This window comes from Scleropages formosus, chromosome 1, assembly GCF_900964775.1.
Source record: "Scleropages formosus chromosome 1, fSclFor1.1, whole genome shotgun sequence".
NCBI lineage: Eukaryota > Metazoa > Chordata > Actinopteri > Osteoglossiformes > Osteoglossidae > Scleropages > Scleropages formosus.
Genome location: NC_041806.1, coordinates 17,759,925 through 17,781,397, shown reverse-complemented (window position 1 = coordinate 17,781,397; position 21,473 = coordinate 17,759,925). Strand labels below are relative to the sequence as shown.

The 21,473-nt window shown below is 41.4% G+C and overlaps 1 protein-coding gene across 1 annotated transcript in view; it reads left to right on the top strand.

Annotated features, from left to right (window-relative positions):
- Nucleotides 1-21,473, top strand: part of LOC108920389 (coiled-coil domain-containing protein 85C-A-like) — a 90,804-nt gene that overhangs the window by 23,121 nt on the left and 46,210 nt on the right. The window contains exons 2-3 of the mRNA XM_029255315.1: nucleotides 20,131-20,210; nucleotides 21,017-21,019. Of these exons, the coding sequence (XP_029111148.1) occupies nucleotides 20,131-20,210; nucleotides 21,017-21,019 (83 nt within the window). The remainder of the gene's footprint in view (nucleotides 1-20,130; nucleotides 20,211-21,016; nucleotides 21,020-21,473) is intronic.

The window sequence follows — 21,473 nt, the reverse complement described above, 5'->3', positions numbered from 1 at the left end:
ATTACACGCTCTGTTTGAATAATACTGATCATGTGCTTGCATTGAATTCTTCTCAGTTTGGCGTGTCTTCTGTGCTCTATGTTCTTCAGTTCCCCACCTGTTTGCACTATTAGGCACTGTGCTAATCAGCTGCAGTTACTTCCCATTCGGCGAACCTAACCCCCACCTCTCCATCTCCACGGACTAAAGGATTAAACTTGGCGATAACCCATGTTGGAGTTTGACCATGTCAGCTGGCCCTCTGATCATCTGCTGAATAAATGCCCAAGCTAGACATGTCTGGCCTTAGCCGCCTGCACCACAGTCCTGTTTGCAATGTGCCTGTGCTTCAGGCTGAGACGGGCCAGCTGCTGCTTTGAGAGCAGACAGGCTTTAATCTCACTCTGCAGAAACTTCTGTCAAACAGAAGCAGGGCTTCAAATTCATTCTACAGTCTCCTGGAGTACATTGCTGCAGTGAGTGGGGAATGACATAAAAAAAAGTGAATGCATCCTGTAACAGTGCATATAGACAACATAAGCTTTTAATGGACTTGGTAACAGTGCTTTGTACAGTAAGCCTTTAATGTACACTACAGTGCCATTTATGGGCAAACAAGCTTTTAACTGAAGCTATAACACGGATAGCTTACAGACAGAAAAGAGCTTTCACATAACAAAGTACCACTGCTCGCAGAGAGAAATTAAACTCTCACACCAGCACAATGTGGACATCTGATAAAACAGTAATTAAAGGAACAAAAATGTTCAGTGCAAAACTGGTTAGACTAAGAAATAACTTCAATTGTACATTTAATTCAGAGGATCTTATACAGCTGGTACAGTTTTAAAACAGCACTACAGCGCTTACTGCTTTTAGTTGTTGTGGACCTTTCAAAAAAGGTTAAGGGTCTTCTTTTGAAACACATCTGTAGGAGAGCTCCTTTCTTGAGTGTGGAGGCTTTCTGCTTTGTTCTTGTTGGTGTGTATTGGAGAGGTTCACTATAGACATGAGTTCACATGAAGCTGGCTGTGGCCCTTCTATGAGAACAGGTGGTGATAAATTGCGCTGAAGAGGGAGTTCAGTGACCTGCAGATTTTTAATGATCAGTCTTGGTAGAGCATCACACTGGTGCCATTCTTTACAGGTTGTGGGTGTTCCCCATTTAAAGAACTTTATGCATCATGTCTCATGGATTCATGGCTGAAGGGGAGATTTACATTTACATTTACATTTATTCACTTAGCAGATGCTTTTCTTCAAAGCGACTTAACAATGGATACTATGCAGTGTTACTAGCCCACACACCTTATTCACCAAGCCACTTAAGATAAGTAACACTTCTTGAATGTGAAGAAATTAAAGCCATGTGAGAAGTGGAATTTTTAACTGCTTAACTGTAATATTTATCTAGGGGTGAAAAGGTGTACTGCAAAATTTTAACTTTTTAATTATAAAGCAATAGCTGTAGTCTCCTTGAATTTTAGTGTCAGTACCTGGTTTAATAATAATGCACATGCCCTTGGTTGGTCCTCCCTGTGTATGATTGCCCAGGTACTTGTGTTAAATCATTAGCTAAATGGAAAGGAGATCACTGAGACAATAAAGCTGAATGTGCTGCACAACTGACATCCAAGCCTGTTTAACACGCATGATCTGCTCACTTTGTGAGTACAGAGGGCACAAAGTGTGTCTCTGACTATTATGTCTGCATTTATCTAAGTTAATTGCTTTCATCTATGTGTTTCAAGTGAAACAGTGATTCTAAATGTCTACAGTGTATGTGAGTGAGAGAGTGTGTGAATTTGCCCTGTGGTCGACTAGTGTAATGTCAAGGGTGTACTCTAGCTCATGCCATCAACTGCCCAAGTGATGGATGAAAAGTGATTAATGAAATTGAACTTTACTTAACTTTTTTCACTGTGAGAATGCTCCGTTTGGTTCAGGTAGAAAATGGAGGGAAGAGCGCCAAAATGTCATATTTGTTGTGATGGGAACAGGATGTGACACCAGCTCTCCTCATAATTTTATTTTCCCTTCCTCAGTAGGATTACTAAGTGGGACAGACTGGATTTAAAGATGGTTATTATGTCTTGAGCTCCTCCTGTTTCTGCTTGTTCTCCAAGTATCTGAGCACTACTGTTATGTCACTGGTTACACACTTTCTTCCAAAGACTTGACAAGTCAGCTGAAGCTGATCCTGGTTATAAATGCCATTGTCTTTTGTAATTTCCTTATTCCAAAAGACTCAATAGCAAACATTACACTTCATAAATTGAGAATTCCTGTGTAGATTTTTATTGGAATCTTCGTATAAGTTTAATATATATTATTCTTAGGTTTTAAAAATTGTCATATGCATGTGGGCTGGTTATACTGTTGTTGATTTGGTGGCACCCCATATAAACTGAGCCTTTCAAAGCCTATGTGAGTGGAGGATGGGATAACAGTTAAGAGAATGACTAAGCTGAAGTTTTTTTGTGAAAAAGGTCCAGTCAGGGTTGCCCACATTCCTCTGCACACTGCAGTGAAATAAAGTGCTTGGATGACCTGGGGTGAATAGGATAAATGCAAGAGACCACTTCGCACAAGAAAAAAGGTCCATGAGGTACTCTTATAGATGCACAGAAAATATGAGCGTGAGTCCTTCACATTCACATTCCCTACATTAAATCCGGTAGTTTAACTTCACTTCTGTGTTCTGAATGGAGATTTTCAGCTTCTGGGTCAGCACTGAATAAAAAGTATGCATCAAGTTCATACAAGCTCAGCTCTTAGACATGCTATTTCAGTTCACCTGTAATGTGTGAATGACTGAGAGAGTGTGTTCCACTGGTGTATGAGTGTATGGTGCATGAGTGACCCAATGTCTGTAGTTTACAGCACTAGCAGTGTAAGTCACCTTGGTGAATAATATATGGGCTGGTAACAGTACATAAAGTTTGTTGGAAGTCGCTTTGGAGAAAAGCGTCTGGTATGTGTGAGCATACTTGGCAATAAAGCTCATTCTGATTCTGATTCTGATTCAAAATGAATAAATGTAATGTATGTAATGTAAAGAAGATAACAGCAACTGGTTATATTCATTATTTGCACAGTAAGTCATGCAGTTTCACCATATAAACAGAATTATTAAAACTTGTACCTAGATCAGAACGGGTTTCAGAAATCTGTACACTTTTAGAAGTAGGTCTTTTTCATGGAATGGCATTCCAGCTGGGATATACTCTGCCTTGCACTGATGCTTCCTGGGACAGGCTTTGGACCACCATAAACCTGCACTGGACAAGTGGTTACTGACAATGGGTCCTTGTCTGTAGATCCGTTGCACCGTACTTAAAGGTAAAATGAGAGCTTCCATTTGACAGTTGTGACATTTTAGTAACATGATTGGTTCCACAACTACTGTATTTTTACACTTGGATAAAAAACATGCAGAAGGTTACATGAGGAGGACAATTATTTACCAATCTTAAGAATCCAGTATTCCATGGAGATTCCTTTAAAATTGCTATATTGGCAACACCTTGAAGGTATATTTTAAAAATTCCAACCGTGCTTTCAAGACAGCCCTGTCTTGCTGAGCAGCAATTTCTTATAGTTAACCACACACACACACACACACATTTTCAGAACCGCTTGTCCCTTACGGGGTCACGGGGAACCGGAGCCTACCCGGTAACACAGGGCGTAAGGCCGGAGGGGGAGGGGACACACCCAGGACGGGACGCCAGTCCATCGCAAGGCACCCCAAGCAGGACTCGAACCCCAGACTCACCAGAGAGCAGGACTGCGGTCCAACCCACTGCGCCACCGCACCCCCTTATAGTTAACCATTGCAGAAAAAATCAACTGCTTTGCGAAGCTATGAGTTTGTGGTGGAATGGATTTTCAATGCAGCAAGAAAATTTAAATACGTTATCTATTTAGCGGTGATTTTGTTCCACCCATCCACATTCTCTCCTGCTCAGCAATCACATTTCTCCTTGGAATGTTAGTAGGGTACAGGTTTTCTCCTTCACTGGGCTTGAAACTGTGGTGACATGGGTCACAGTGAGGGCCCAGGAAATCCAGAACCATCAGTCCCGAATCATTGTGTTCATGGCAACCCAGCATGGGACCTTTTAAAGACCTAAGTGCACAACGTCTACAGGGGCATTAGGGTCTACAGGGTAGGAGGTGTAAAGGGGACAGTGCTGATGGGTATACATCTGCTGTGAGCTGACAGAACTACTGAGTTCAGAAAACATTATTTTGTAGATTAAAACTGACAAAATGGAGCTCCATCAACTCTTACTTTGTAACAGTAATTTGACTTCTGTGAAACCTGAAGTTCATGGAAAGTCTGTGCCAATCTTCAAATGAAGTTACTGCAGTTGTCCCTATTAACATTTACTAACATTACTTTACATTTATTAACATTCATTTAGCAGATGCTTTTCTACAAAGTCTCATAGAAGATACAATGTATACATTATATTAACAGAAAGGGAGAATTATTAATGTTTAACAAGTCAAGCCATTCCCCCAACAATAGGCCCCCAAAACCATAAAGGTAAATGATGTCCTGCAAAATACATACTATTGCCACTTTCATCACTTGTGGTCTCAAAATTATCACCCTGTGTGTTTCTATTGAAATCCTGTCACATTAACCAGACCTGTGTCCCAGTGACAGACTGGTCACATATGGACTAGCTGAAGACACTGCATGGCCAAGAGAAGTTGTTATTTTGTCATTTCAGCTGCAGAGTAATCTGTGGGACCAGTGAAGTATTTACTGTCATGACATGGCTAAGGCCAAAAAAAAAACTGTAATTCCAGTTCATCACAGAAATTTGAAACATGCTTGTGAGGGAAATAGTGTACATTATCCAGTGTGGTGACATTCTGATGCTTCGTGTGAAATCAGTATAAAGCCAGCTGCCCTTTAATGATATCACTTCAAGAGGATTTGACTTGATCACCTGCTACATCCCAACCAGACCCCTTTGCTTGTCTATTTCTGCTCACTTGGTGGTCCTGCGCACGAAAAATAAAGCATGGTGGTTCTCGGTTCTGGCTCCGTTGTGGTGGAATGACGTCCTCCTCTCACTCAGAACTGCTGAAACTCTCTCTACATTCAAGAAGGGGCTGAAAACTTACCTTTTCCAAACTCACTTCACCCAAGATCTCTCCAGCTCATGTATGGTGTAAATGTTCATGCACCGTAACTTCATGATCATCCCCAGATAAGCCTTTACACAGCCACTACTCCTGTATTGTATATAAATGTCTGTGTACCTTTAAAAAAAATGTCGGAAGGTTAACAGGATTCTTCTATCCTGCGTTTTATGCACCTACTCGAGTGATGAACATCGGTGCATCAAGTAGAAAGTAATAAACTAGGTTTACTTAAGAATCACGTGTCTACAGCTAAGGGGGGTGCGGTGGCGCGGTGGCGCGGTGGCGCAGTGGGTTGGACCACAGTCCTGCTCTCCGGTGGGTCTGGGGTTCGAGTCCCGCTTGGGGTTCCTTATGACGGACTGGCCTCCCATCCTGGGTGTGTCCCCTCCCCCTCCGGCCTTACGCCCTGTGTTACCGGGTAGGCTCCGGTTCCCCACGACCCCGTATGGGACAAGCGGTTCTGAAAATGTGTGTGTGTGTGTGTGTGTGTGTCTACAGCTATGTCTCTTTCTCCTAATGTAATGTACAAATTGTACTTTTGCTGAGATGTACAGTACATCGCTTTGGAGAAAGCATCTTCCAAATGAATAAATGTAAATGATAATCACTGCGTTTAGAAAGGCACTTGAGATTTGGAGAACAGTCATTCTCAAACTACATCTAAAGTAAACAGTGTCTATTGATGATAGTTGATTGAGTTTTGAATTTGAGATTGACTAGTACTAGTGTTCAGCTGTCAAAAATTTTCTTTTTCCTGTATCATTATCCAGTGTAACAGTCACAGCCGTCAAACAGCTGGTTCTTTTACTGGATTATACTTCTCAACGGTACAACAGGGGAGAAGCTTTTGGCGCTTGAATCAGCGGATCTCAGATTTCTGGTCTCTGTCTTTAACAACCGTCCTACCTCTGGTTTAAATCATTTCTGTAAATAGTGTCCGGCACCATCTTCTTTTCTCCAGGCAAAGTATTTGGATTGATTTCTATGAAAACTATAAAGAGCTTATTCCACTGTACACAAAATATTAATGGTCAGGATTGTGAAAATTCTGTTCTGAGTGATTATTCCCCTAATCTGGCTCATACTGTCCTCAGTCTGTTTAGGTGAGAAGCCACAGGTCACGTTACACAATGATCCTTTCACAGAAAATGAGATTGGGTATGATTCCTTGACACTCTAATGCATTCAGTACCTTGGTGTGATGCAATGTGTTCCCTGGGTTTTGGTCTTTCAGTCATTCCAGTGCCTCCGTGATTCATAAGGTGTTTCATCCACATTCAACCTTGCAAACTTTCTCTATTACCCTTGCCAATGTGCTACTGACTTCCTCAAAGAATGATCAGGGTCACTCTTTGGACTATCTGTGGCATACAAAGGCTTGACAACATGGGTTTAGAAAGGAGGTGGGTTGAGTCATACACACCATGTTGCCTTGATTAGTTGTGCGTTTAAACCTTTCCCAACGATAGGAATGGGTGGACTGTCTAAGGCAGAGAGAAACAAAAGAAAGAAACTTGACATCTTATTTTTAACCCTACTTTCCTAATCCCTGAGAACCCATGATAACATCACCAGCCCTATCATCTCCCCCTTCACCAGTCCACATGTTTTGTATCACCAACAAAATGACAGACACCACTCCTATCCTGTGTCTGTTCTCAGTCCTGTACTGTGTTGGAATTGATTTTTTTCAACCAGTTCTTGGTTCTTTGGAAACTCAGTGACAAGGCACAATAAAGCTTTGCAGAGATTTTTTTACATTTATACATTTAGCTGACCCCTTTCTCTACAATGAATGCAGATTGTTGACTGATTCATGTCATAAATATACAATGTGTATTTCTTATCAGTAACACTGTGGTGCACAAAACACAAGCTGTAAACACAGTAAACTTTGTAGCATATGGATGGAAACAAGACAGAGATGTCTGACAGGCACTTACAACTCAACCTCCCCAAAATAGAGATCTTTCACCTTGCAGCTGGTCTATCTTCCTGTCAAGAACTCTCTAACTGGACAACTCAGTCATTTTGCTTACCTCATCGTCTAAAAGCCTGGGAGATATGACTGAATCAAGTTTGACTTTTTCTCAAGATATTGGAGCAACACCCAATCCTTCAGATACATCCTGCGTAACATCTGTATGATCCACCCTTATCTCACAACAAACTCTATGCACCTCCTGATCCAGGCCTTGGTTATATCACTCCTGGACTACTGCAACTCTCTCCTGTGTAGCCTTCCTGCCTCTGCCATCAAACCTCTCTAGATGATGCAGAATACTGCTGCATGAGTCATGTTTTACCTATCAAAACACTCCCATGTACTTCCTCTCCTTGTCTTTCTACAATGATTTCCTTTAGCTGCCCAGATTCAATTCAAGACTCTGGTTATGGCCTACAAAACTGTCAGCGTATCTTCTCCCTGATATCTACAAGGCCTGATCACTCACTACACTCCAACCCACTGCTATGCTCCTCTGCCTTGGCCCACTTTGTGGTTCCATATGCAAGATGGCCACAATCAAAAGCACAAAGGTTTTTGGTTCTGGCTCCGACGTGGTAAAATGACCACCCTCTCTAACTCAGAACTGCTGAACATACAGTATATCCATTCTCTTTTTCATTGGCTGCCAGTAGAAAATACTGGCTATATTCTTCCCGACAGACTGAAATTTTGTGAAATATGACTGTGAAAAAAATCTGTCCAAAAGGAAATAAACTGGGAAATTATTGTGTCTTTAAAAATTTGTAACTTGAATGTTTGTAATTCAAAGAACTAGTGTGTGTAAAAAGTGTACGTTCATGTTTAACTTAAAATGTCATTTCAAAATGTTAATTTTGGCCACATGTTGATTTAACTGTTTCAGCAGTTTAGGCATTTAAGATGTGTTTTGGTTTTAACATGTGATTAGTGAGGGGGGGCCCGGTGGTGCAGGGGGTTTGGACAGGGCCTGCATGCTGGTAGGTCTGGTGGGTGACTGGTATCCCGTCCTGGGTTTGCCCCCTACCCCTCCAGCTTTGTGCCCTGTATTGCCGGGTTAGGCTCTAGTTCGGCGTGACCCCGCTTGGGACAAGCGGCTTCAGACAATGTGTGTGTCTGTGTAATTAGTGGGACCAAAGATATTTTTCAAATTAAGAATTATTCAAGGAACCAATTGCAGGTACAAGAAGGTTTAACTGATAACTGGACACTTGATGTTTAATTGAATTGTCCTTTTCTGACTTTTTTAAGAATAGAGGGATTCATTTCCTAATTTTGTTCTTGTCAGGTACTTTTCCCTAAATTTGAGTACTGACGTTTGAGCCTTTGAGTTCTGTTTTCGAGCCATTGGATGTGCTGCAGTTGAGAATAAGTGGAAATTGTAGCACAAGCTTGCGCTACATTCAGACCGAGTGTCTTGTTGCTAGGATACTCTCCTATTGCGACAACAGCAGGGCTTCTTTCTCTCAACGTCATACCCTGTGTGCTTGTCACGTCCTATATTCATCAGTTTCACTTCAAAGCTAGTGAAGCCTCACTTGGAAAAAAACATGTAGCTAGACCACATTTCCTCTCTCCAAATGGCTACTGTCCAGCAGATTTTCATGCTAAAATCTCTTGATTGTAGATTCGCTGGTATAGTATGCTTCATATTGTAGTATGCTTAACATCTGAAATGTTCAGAAAAAACAGAAGAAAACATTAACTGCAAAGGAGTCAGATATTGCAGTTATGGATGAAGAGTCATAACGTGTCACAGTTGGCTATTAGTGAGAACGGCTGATTTTGTGAAACTCGTGTCAGCCGTCATGCCATTTTTTTTTTAAAATCCTGCAGACCCTGGGTGATGGAATTGGGGCAGGAGAGTGTCTGTCTCTAACCAAAGGTAGAAATTGCTCTGACAGAATGACACCAGGAGTTGCCTTCGGCCTCTTTTGTTTCCACCCATGTGCTTTAGAGGGGAATGTGTCAAATAGTGATTTGTTGGAACATGTCTTAATTACAGCTGGCACTGGGGAACTTGGTGAGGTAGAGGATTTGACAATCAGGAAGTGGTTGGGTCGCTGACATTAGTCACAAGACTCATAAGAAGCTCCAATAATTTGTCCCTCAGAACTGGCCACTGTGCAGTACCTCCAGTATAACTCATAGCGTAGTTGCTGAAACCAAAGTAATTGGAATGGCCAAACTGTAACCCCCTTGAGCAAATTACTTAATCTCCAGTGATACAAATTAGGCAGCTGTGTTTGAAATTTAAGACTATGAGCTATAAAAGCTGCTGTTGAAAGGTTTTTGGTTATAATGATGAGGCATGGTACTCTATGACAGACTACTACATAAAGGCAGGTAGTCAAAAGGAGAAGGCATCATCTCTACCCTTTAGCTAAACTACATGTGGAGGCTTTTGACCTGAAGGTCAACATGGCTGCCATCTGCACTTGTGGGTTTGGAACAAGGTTTTTTGGCTTGCCTCAGTCTCCACTACTGGAGAGAAGCAGTTTGGAAGAGGAGCAGCATGACTAATGCTGAGTTAGTTTGTCATTTCTGGTGATTTTACTGCTCTTCCCTGGTTGAAAAAGGCAGAGTGAAGAATTCCTGTACTTATCAACTGTACTCTGAATTGACAATAACAGTAATACATGTATTTATACAATTTGAGCGTCTTCATGGGGGATGAGGTACAATTTATTAAATGTGCTTGGAGCTCGTATTGTGACCCATACATGAGAATAACATTTACATGCAGAGACAAGTAAGGTGTTTGGAGCAGTGGATAAATGTAAGGGTACTTTACATTGTTGTATTTGCGTGTTGACTATTATTCTGTGAGATTCATATTAAGAGAAAAATATGATGACAGGAACTTTGACAAATGCTAAATACACATAAATAGATATTTTCTTTTTTATCTAAGGCAGAGTCCCTGTGTGCCGCAGCCTGTCCTGGACACACAAGGCATGAGGCAGGGAATACCCTGGATAGGATTGCAGTCAACCACAGGACTTTTAATTTACTTGGTCAATGTTTCCTTCTTCTTTTCCTTAAGAGGGCTGTGGTGGTCGTAAGCTGAGCAGACAGGCCCAAACCTTCATTTCCCCAGAAGTAGTCTCGGGCTACTCCTGGAGGATACCTTGGTGCTCCCAGGCTCGCTGAGAAGTTCGGTTTCTCTGTGTCCTAGATCAGCCCTGGGGTCTCCTCCCAGTGCAATGTGGCCAGTATATGTCCAGTGGGAGCTTTCTAGTGGGGAACATTCTTAGGACATGTTTGTACTGCCTCAGCTACTTCTCATTGAGAATGAGCCCAGCAATATTGCAGAGAAATGTTATGTATTCATGGTCTTATTCTTTCTGTCATTGCTTAAAGCTCATGATCGTAGGTCAGGATGGAGACATAAGCTGAGCGGTAAATGGAGAGCTTTGTCCGAAAAGCTTAGCTCCTGTTTTCACCACCACAGATTCTCACAAGAATACTGAAGCTGCATCAATCCACCGTTCAGTCTCCTATTCAAGTTTTCTGTCACCCGTGAACATGACCTCAAAGTACATCAGTTCCTCTACTAGGGACAGTTGTTCTCCCTGGATATGAACCATGATATTAGACTTGGAAGTGCTGACTTTAACACCAGCTGCTTCACACTCTGCAGTGTACCACTGAGTTGTATGCTATGCTGTAGATGACTGTCAGGTGGTCAGGCCAGAAGGACATCATCATCATCTGCAAACAGCAAAGATGGCTGCCCATCACAGGGTAGCCTTACATGCACGCACTTACTCACACATCCACACGTTGTGGGAAATTTAGCGGCACCAATCCACCTGAACTACATGTCTTTGAATTGTGGGAGGAGACAGAAGCAGCTGTGAGAAACTCATGCAGACACAGGGACAATTTGAAAATTCCACACAAACTAAGCTGGATTTAAACCAACGCCTGAATAGAGCTCAGGTGCTGTGAGGCCGTAGTCCTACTTGCTATGCCACCGTGCCATCCAAAATAATTACATTTACATTTATTAATTTAGTAGACCCTTGTCCAAAGCGACGTACGTATAAACGTACATGAGACATAGAAAATACAATGTGTGCATTACATTAGCAGAAAGAGTGACTTAGATGCAGACACGTGATTCTAACGTACAGTTAGTTTGTTCCTTTCTACCACATGAACCAATGCACAGCACACGATAAGCTGCATATAAGTTTATCCGAATAACAAAAATTCCTAATCATATTCCGAACAATTTTTAAGGAAATATAATTTGTTATATTACAAAATTTTTTTTAGAATTTTTAAAACAGAGATGTAGTACACAACATGATATTCATGCAGGTTAATTGTTTGTATATGTTTGGGCTTCATATAATACAGTATTGTAGGCACAGTGGCACAGCGAATAGCGCTGCTGTCTCACAGCGCCTGGGTGGTGTGAGGACATGGCTTCGATCCCTGCTCAGTCTGTGTGGAGTTTGCACGTTCTCTCCATGTCTGCGTGGGTTTCCTCCAGGTGCTCTGATTTCCTCCCACATCCAAAGACATGCTGGTCAGGTCCCCCCATAGTGTGTGAGTGACTGAGAGAGTGTGCTCCATTGATGTATGGATGAGTGACCCTTTGTAAGTTGTGTATCTAGCAGTGTAAGTTACTTTGGTGAATAAGATGTGTGGGCTGATAAGACTACATACAGTTCATTGGAAGTTGCTTTGGAGAAAAGCATCTGCTAAATAAATAAATGTTAGATGTGTTACACAATGTGACATTCATGCAGGTTAATTGTTTGTATTTGCTTAGGCTTCATATAATACCGTATCAAGGGATTTTTGACTAACAATGTCAACTTATGATGAGGTTGTTTGAATGGAACCCGATGTAGGTAGAGGACTACCTGTAGAGTTGAAATACAGTACCATATCAAAAACTATTCTGTATTATCATGGGGCTGATTTAAGACATTTTTGCAAGTTTCACAATAAATAAACTATTGTTTGTGCAAGAGATGACAAATATTATTCTGTGCCATAGAAAAGAGAATAGAAATCCTACTGCTCAAATCAGTGGAAATTAAGGACACAACAGGAAAAAATATGAAAGCAGGAGAGAAACAGAGCGAAAACGGGTGAGGCAGAAAGTGAGAGAGAGAGAAACTTGGACTGGATAAGAGCATAGGATCTTCTCAGTTAATCTGTAACTTTCAATGCTAAGATTTCAACCCACGTGTGCTGTATTAAAACAGCCAACTCTAGGCCAGTGAACAGTACTATTAAGGTTGAGCTCACAACCTGAGCACAAATGATCCCCACCAACAACTTTCTCACTTTGGTGACCTGTGCCCTGGCATGTTGGCATTGACTTTTGCTTATAATTGCACAGTTGTGATCTCTGTTGTTCCACAGCTGTTTTCCCCTACTTCAGGCTACTTCGTGGAAGTAGATAATGTGAAAGCATTGGATGAGCAATACAATGACTCTACATATCAAACATATGAAAATGTTATAGTCATTTTTGAAAGCAATAATAAAGGAAGGAAAATGTGCTTAAAATATGAGTCTGTAACATAACGCATTCAAAAGTTTGATTTCAAGTAGAACATAGCAGCATTTTACTAATTGTTTTTTCTTTTGAATACAATGAATTCTTGAAATGAAATGAAAGTTCTTCAGATCGCGACCCTTGCTCTTTGGACCATGACTACGTCACTTCGGACAATGATTTCTGCACTTGCGTTCTGACTGACATCTCACAAGAAACATGACATCACCAATGAAATGAAAATAAAAATAGAAAGATTGGAAATAAGTTAACTGTGTCAGGTGAATTGTCATAAGAATTGTGACTTCAGTTTCTACAGCAAGCAACTTGAACCTAGAGCAAGTAATACATATAACTGGGTTTTTTCTTCCTTTAACATCCATTTTTCAGTACCCTAGCATTTCTTTTATTGATTTAACAGTAGTCTTTAAATATTTAGAAATTTCAAAGTACTGTATTTTGCTGTTAGGTTGTTTTCCAGCATCAGGTGTAAGAGTTTCAAAGCCATTTGAATTAATCCTTACATTCATCATTACATGCATGAACAATGATATAGTCTACGGTAGCAGCTTTCCTTGCATTATTTTCAAACTTCCCTGTTCAAGGTTACAGAATACACTCGTTCTTGACCTAACAAAGCTGTATGAAATTTCCTCTTTAGATGAATTCACACTGTCACGCTCACACCATCAGCCCAAGTACACTTGCACTGAATCAAAGCAGCAGGGTATAAAAGCACCACGTCGACTCACTGGGTTGTGAAACCTCTTCGAGAACCACTGGTTTGACTAATCATCCACAGAGCATACAGATACCTTCCCCGGTCCTTTTGATCCCCTTCTCCCCTTCGCCCCTGACCCCCTGGCTCCATGCCTTTGGTTCCAGACCTCGGATTCGCTAAATCAACCTTGGCTCCTGATTTGTCCCTGGAACAACGTCCGCCACTCAGCTGACTCTTGCCTGCCCCACGACTTCGAGTCTGGTTTGCCCGTTTCGTGTTCTTAATAAAAGTTCCCACGATGGGGTCCACCGATCCTTCTGTCTCCCAGTCTTGTCCATGACACACATCTGAAAAATGTGTCGTCCAAAAATTAATCTGGAAATCAAAATAAAAGACATATTTGTGAATAGCAATGGTAGCACCAATGTATTGCTGGTATTTGTGCTGAAAAACTATTATTTCAAGCTTGTCTTTTAATGCCGTACAGTGGGCCTTTGTCTTCTTCAATGGATTGTACGTGCACACCTCATTAAATTTGCTAAAATATGACACAAAGTGGGGTGTGGCCTCATCATCAGTTCTAATTCTGTTTGAATTCTACATGCAGCGACTTGTAGTGCGTGCCAGCAAAAACACTTGACTAATGGACTAATTGCGTGTACTTGGTCAGCACTAAGGATACGCTCCTAGAATTCGGAACGCAAACTGAAACATATTTTATTTTTTATCTGTTTTATATCACTCTAGCACTCAGCCTTTGACCTTACATAATCAGTTTTTTGTGAGTTTTTGTGGTTGTTTAGGAAATGATTAGTTATGAAAACACACACACACACTTTCGGAACCGCTTGTCCCATACGGGGTCGCGGGGAGCCGGAGCCTACCCGGCAACACAGGGCGTAAGGCCAGAGGGGGAGGGGACACACCCAGGACGGGACGCCAGTCCATCGCAAGGCACCCCAAGCAGGATTCGAACCCCAGACCCACTGGAGAGCAGGACCTGGTCCAACCCACTGCGCCACTGCGCCACTGCCCCCCCCCATTATGAAAACATTGCAAATCAAATTTTGTGAAACATATTTTGGTGAAAACAATACTTATTTTTCCTAGCCTTCAGGAGAATAAGGGTATTCACACATGATTCCCCATGGATAGTGAGAATTTGGGCAGATTATGGGTACAGCCAGTGGCGAGTTTGAGTCACCTGAGCAGGTCCAAGTCGGTCATTAAAACTGTCAAGTGTACATGTTCTTGTTTTAGGATTGCCAGGTTATAGTTGTGTTGTGCAAATTCACGTTCAGTGACCGCTCTTTGTTTTTTATGACTGTAGCACACAGGAGATATATGGTGGGAGTGCATGGTGCACAGCCCACTGAGAACCAGTGACCTGAGCATCATCCTCTCTTTTTACTGCTGCTCTGAGGTGGCAGTGAGTATTGTGAAGGATGCCAAGCTTAGGTTTCTTATGACGAACAAGACTGCACCGTCCATTTCCCATAATTTGAAAGACCAGTGTCTGGTTGGGTGGTCATTGGACTGAGGAGAGAGGAGATGAAGGCCGTTTATTTTCATTCTGGAAATCTCCTGATGGGCCTGACAAAGCTCTTGTCAAAAAACCTCACCCTGATCCTAAAATTCTTCCTTATGGAAAAGAACACAGTGCTCAGCAGTCTCAGCCCTTTGTTGTGCATGATATGACCTTTGTATAAGCTAAAAGGATCTTAATCATGAGAAAGCAGAAGAACAACCTATAAGGATATAAGAATCTTACATAGTTCTTTCAGCTAGGCACTCTTTAATTAAATTAACCCAGGTGTAATCTGAGGTTCTGAGTGTGTTAACGGAGGGATTGAGAGGGCTAAAGCCATATTGCTGCCTGGTTGCTATTGCACACTGCTGCACGGTGGTGAATATGGTAGACTTGAGTTTTCTCATGAATTCTTATTGAGCCAGAGAGTTCACACAATACCTCACAATCCACTGACACACAAGTGTGGTCAATTGGTTAGGATACTTTCCACTAGGTATTTAGCTCAAGGATCAGTTTGGTATTAATTAAAGATGATCAGTGTAATATATATATACATATATACACACACACACACACACACGGAACCGGAGCCTACCCGGCAACACAGGGCGTAAGGCCGGAGGGGAAGGGGACACACTCAGGACGAGACGCCAGTCCGTCGCAAGGTACCCCAAGCGGGACTCGAACCCCAGACCCACCAGACAGCAGGACTGTGGTCCAACCCACTGCACCAGCACACCCCTGTGTAATATACAATGATATATAAATATAACAGCTTTCTTCATATAATGAATATTTTATTCAGGATGCAAAATTATTTTTGTGGGCTAATTATCACCACTTAATCCTGAAAGTTACAGTATGCCTTCTTATCAAAGCTAAAATGAGATTAGTGCAGGTTAAATTTAGTCATTTTTTAGACTTTCTTTTGATGATTCTTTTGGGTGAAAAATCTGATTGGGTGCTTTAACTCTGTAGTGCAGCCTCCTAGATTCAGATTGTCTGTTTTCTGTTTTCAGCAATAGTACAGGGGGCAACTCAAGGTGTGATTGCGACATGCTTACCCTAGGCAGGCTAACAAGTGAAAAAGAGCAAAGCTCCCCAAGATGGACAGCCTCCACTGTCTATCCAGGCTCTCTTTTAACCTCTGCTGATTTACAGGAGGTGTATGACCTTGTTTTCTTCAATAAAATGGCAGAATTGTCCACTTAGAGAACGATTAATAACAACGTGGATAGCCTGGGTAGGGTCTGAAAGCTCAGGTTTGCTTAGCCCGAAAGTGCAGGTTCCTTAGATAGCAGTTGCTTAAAAAAGGTGCAGAGGTTGGCGATTTGAACCCATTAAGCTGCTGCAGGGTTAGGTGCAGCCCAAGACCCAGAGTAACTTTGACTGAGTAACTAAGTGTGATACCAGTCTCAAAGATTGAATTTTTATAGCCCCCCCCACCGAGGGAATACTCTTTGTTTCCTGGACATCTGATGTTGTCCTGACGTTTGTTGATTGCTCATTTGTCTAGATGCACTCAAAATGTGTGACGCAGGTGTCTCCCTTGGTTGCTTGTACTGTGTCCTGCAATGCTGATGCAAGAGTTATAACAAGGAAACACATCTGAGCTGCCACTTCTCAAGAATGAAGAGAACATATTTTGACTTTGTCCCTCCCCTTTGCTGCATCTCTCTTCCATTTTAGAGGTATTTTCAGTTTTTAAACTGTTGGAGCTGTTCAGGCCTGTCTTGGGTGACTTCTCACAGATCTGGATTTCACTCTTTCTGCAGCTGGACCTCCTCTTCTAAAGTGTGTGGTCCCTCCGCTTCCTTGTGTTTCCCTCTGTTTTCAGTCAAGGAGTGTTACTCACATGAAGTCAATGCTCTGATCATGAAAGAGAGTAACAGCAAGCATGGAAAGATGAAATTACACCAGAAAAGAATGAGACAGCAACCGAAGGGCTCTCACTCTTTATCTCAGTCTTACTGTTTAGTGGGCAGGGATTCCACAGCATTTTTCTGTCTGCTTGACATTAAAGTTTTCAAGATGGAGGATGGGGTTTTTCTCATGTTGTAATACATGTCAGATCTTGAGTTCTGACTGCTGTATCACAGCACCTGGGTGGTGCGAGAGGACTTGAGTTTGATCCCTGCTTAGTCTGTGTGGTATTCTCTTGTTCTCCCTGTGTTTGTGTGGGTTTCCTCTGGTTTCCTCCCATAGTCCTAAAACATGCGGTTCAGGTAGATTGGGGATTGTAAGTCACCCATAGTGTGTCATGGATGAGTGACTCATTGTAAGTAGTATGTATGACAGTGTAAGTCACCTTGGGTGAATAAGGTGTAAGCTGATAACAGTACATAGTGTTCAATGGAAGTCGCTTTGAAGAAAAGTGTCTGGTAAATGAAGTAACGTAAACATAAGATGGAGGACTAAATTGCCTTATACTGTATGTGGAAGAGTTTCCTGAAGCTGAAAATGAGCACCATCCACTTAGTGGTTAAACTGATTATCTATGGAGGCACCTTCTGCTGGTGTTCCCCCTGGGATTTGATTCCAATGTGAACTGTTGGCGCTTTAAGGAGAGTCTTAACGGTCACCTCACATGCAGTCTCAGCTGAAGCCAACCTCTCAAGCTCCTAGGCGGAGTGGGGGAGGTAAAGCATCAGTGGGAAGAAAAGTGGGTCAGAGCAATGTCTGTGATGTGATTGGAAGCGACGAACCGAGAGGGTCAGGCTCCCGATGACATCCCCTCTACCTCAACATTGCCCACCCAGAGATGTGCAGAGACACATCATCACAAAACAGTCAACAGCCTCGCTCACTGAGGAAAATACGCACTTGTTTGGACTGCACAGACACTCCGGCATCACTGACAACTGCAAAACAAGTTACTGTTGTACCATTACTTACAAAAATAGGACTATGGTTTGCCAAACAGCTGTCTGAGACTTCTTCTTGGGTTCCTTCGTTACAGGATGTTAAACTATTCGAGTGATCATCCTTAGTATAGGTCTAAATGTCTGCATGTGGCTGAGAGGCTGGTTGGTGTCAGCCCGATCTAAAACCCTCCAGAGACCTGTCAACAGTCTCTGTATGTTTGTATCAGTTGTAGAGCCATGCAACTTGTTCCTCTTCTTGTCCTGGTTCCCGAAGAGAAGCGTGATTATCACCTTAAATGAAACTGTGTTAGCCAAAACCTGCAAAGTGTTCATTGTAAGTTGTTCGGGAGAAAAGTGTTTGATGAATGAATAAATGCAAATGTACATGTAAGCAAACACAGTTTGTTGCTGGTTACAATTCTGAAAAGGACATTTATCACAGGGAATAATGTTTTGTCTCAGCTTATACAAAGTTTTTCACAGCAAAAGTCTTTCCATTTTAAATCTAAGTATGATTTGGGGGCACATCTCAGTCTTAAATCCTGGATGCTAGTATGTTTCTAAGAATATGGCAAAGGCTTAATTTCAATTAAGTTTAAAAATTTAAAAATTATTTAATTCAGATAAGTTCAGTAATGACCCTACCAGCATATTTCGCAATTTTGGTAATTTAACAAAATAATTTTTCAGTAAAAACGGGGGACAGCAGAGTATGCCTCACAGGCCAGTGTAAACACTAGGTTAAAGCTCCTGTGTAGGCATTGTGCCTGAATTGTAAGGTGACGAGGGGGTTCAGTTCAACTTTAGCATTGTGTCTTTGTGCTGCCATCTGGTTTGTGGTTTAATTTGTGGTCCCCGTTGTTGTTTGAGTCACTGTAACCCTCAGGACTTCTTCCTAATCGGCTTGGCTGCCCCTTGCAGATCAGGTGACCAGATGTAGTTAGATTAGCACTTCACAATGGCGGCAAAGAGGATTACCAACTGGCCCTCCTCAACATCCAGCATGGTGGTGTTTTTTCCTTATAAAGTCTGAGGTGGGAGAACTTGTGTCCACTACCATCATCATTCTTGCTCAACAAAAAGCTAAGAAATTGACTCATCTTTAGTCGAGTAGAGGAATTAGTGAAGTCCTTATCAACTCCTTTCTGTAGAATTGTGACACCTGATGGCATGATCCCATAAAAAATCTGTATCATAGACTTCGTATTTCCATCAGCCTGGCATGATTGTACTATTTATTTTTTGCAGGCTGCTATGCCGTGGTTTTTGGACTGAGCACTGCAAATTGACCCATGCACATGCACATACTTTGATGAACCAATGGTCACGTAACCTTCCTTCATCTCCCTCTTCCTGCTTTGCTGTATCCCATTGATCCTGTCCCTCTGCTGGGTCCCTTGCATCCCTTTGCTTGAAGACTAGTTGTTTTTAAGATCACAACCCAAGTAATACAGGGCAAATCTAGACTTTCTGACACCTGGTTGCTAAAAAGCACAATCTTCCTCCACCACCAAAGCCTTTCTTTCAGTGTGTTCCCTCACTATGGTGCTTCGGGAGAAGAATCATCGCATGGCTTCTGCATCTGCCTCATCGTGTACATTCAAGGAGGTTACAGAAAGATTCCTGGTAAAAAGTGTTGCAAAAAATTGTTTGACAAGACTCTATCTTTACAATTAGCAACTGGCACAATCTCTGAACAAAAATGGCCAAGCATTTAATGTGTTGCACATTGTGGTGTTTTACACCAAGAACGAATCATTGAGCGTTTTGTAAAAGAAAGGTTCCTGCCAGCCTGTAGGGTGTAAGTTGACAAAGGATAATCGTCACTGGTTATTTCTTAAGTGAAGCGGGAATTGTTATTGGCGGCACTATATATAACGCGGGCTTTTTCACGCGGGAGCAGATGAGGTTCCACGGTAAGAAGGAGATTGTGACAACATAGTTTTCAGTTAATGTTTGAAGTGAGACAATATTTGCTGAAAAAAGCCGTGTACTTATAAAAAGATCTAAATTATATATTTTATTTATAGTCACATACTTCTTGTGCCTTTCTAAAGTGAAGTGCAAAGTAGATTATAGCAGATTATAACTGAGGGACATCTGAAGATATGCTGTATATGTTACTCTGAAAGAGGAGTTTGTTGTAGTAGAATTATGACAGGCAAGAAGGGACTATTCTGTTGTACCCTGGAGAAAAGTACTTCTGCCCTACTTTGGTCCAATGTGTAAATAACAGTGTAAATGGGTATAATGGTATGCTATGAAAATCATTGCCTGCTAAATAACAGTAACAATGATCACTCTTGTTGGTGTAATGACGGGGTATAATGATCTCATCTCCTTTTATTGTCTTTTTTCCAGATCCATCATCAAACTACATTCGGCAACTTGAAACTAAAGTCCGGATCCTGGAGGATGACAATAATAAACTTTTATCTCAGGTAATAGCACCAAAATCTGTTACATATTACATTTACATTCACATTTATTCATTTAGCCGATGCTTTTCTCCAAAGCTACGTACATGTCATAGAAAATGCAATTTGTGCATTACATTAGGAGAAATACAGATACAGATGCAGACATGTGATTCTTAAGTACAGTCAGTTTGTTTCTGTTCACCATATGCACCAATGTTCATCACACAAATAGCTGCATAAAACTTTATCAGAATATCAATGATTCCTGATCACCTTCCTAGTATTTATGTATATATATAAAATATATACTGTATATATAATAGATATATAGTATATAAACATTTGAGAAGGGATGAATGGAGAGCGTGTTGTGATCGGTGTTGTCTGAACAACAGCTGATGGACCGATCAATCCGGGGATATATAAACATTTTCATTACATTACAGGAGTAGCTATGTAAAGGTTTATCCGGGGATGATCTTAAAGTTATAGTGCATGAACTTTAAGATCACATATTCCTGCAACAGGGATCCAAACATTCTTTGTAACTTTAACATTCACAGGTTTGAACTTCTAATTCTTTCATTATCAGCCATGTTGAGTAATAAAGACCCGAAAAAGTGAAAGCAGATCTCAAACATAATGTTACATGATATTTTTGAATTTTTATCATGGATGTAAGGCACAGCTGTAAATAAATGCATTTTGACTGACCTAGTTTGGATGGATAAGGGCTTAAGGAAAGAGGGATGCATTGTACCTCGAGACAGAAGCCAACATCCAAGCACATACTTGGGCGTGTGAATAAGAGCACCTCAGATAGAGAGCAAGTCTCCATTTACTTTCTTCTTAATCCACTGGGTCCAAACACCATAGCACCACTTACTAGTACAGTGGGCCCCCTACTTATTAATTTAATTAGGACCATATTTTGTTCTTTATGGAAAAAGTTTGTTAAATTTGACATGAAGTCAGGCCAGCAAACCCCAAATAAGTTTTCCCAAATATCACTAGAATGCTATAAAGCACCTGTATATCTTTCAACACATGATTTCAGCACAATATAAAACACATTTACACACTTCCTGCTCTGGAGTAATTCCCACTTTCCTTTTTAATTGATCAGTTCTCTGCAGGATGAGCAATAAACCAAGCAGGGATCCTTTGAGCACGTTCTGCTTATTGCAAATATTATTCTGAAAATGTGCACTGCTGCTAAAATCCACATACATGTCTGAAAAACCATCTGCTAAACTTTTACTAATAATTTTTCTGCTGTTTCTG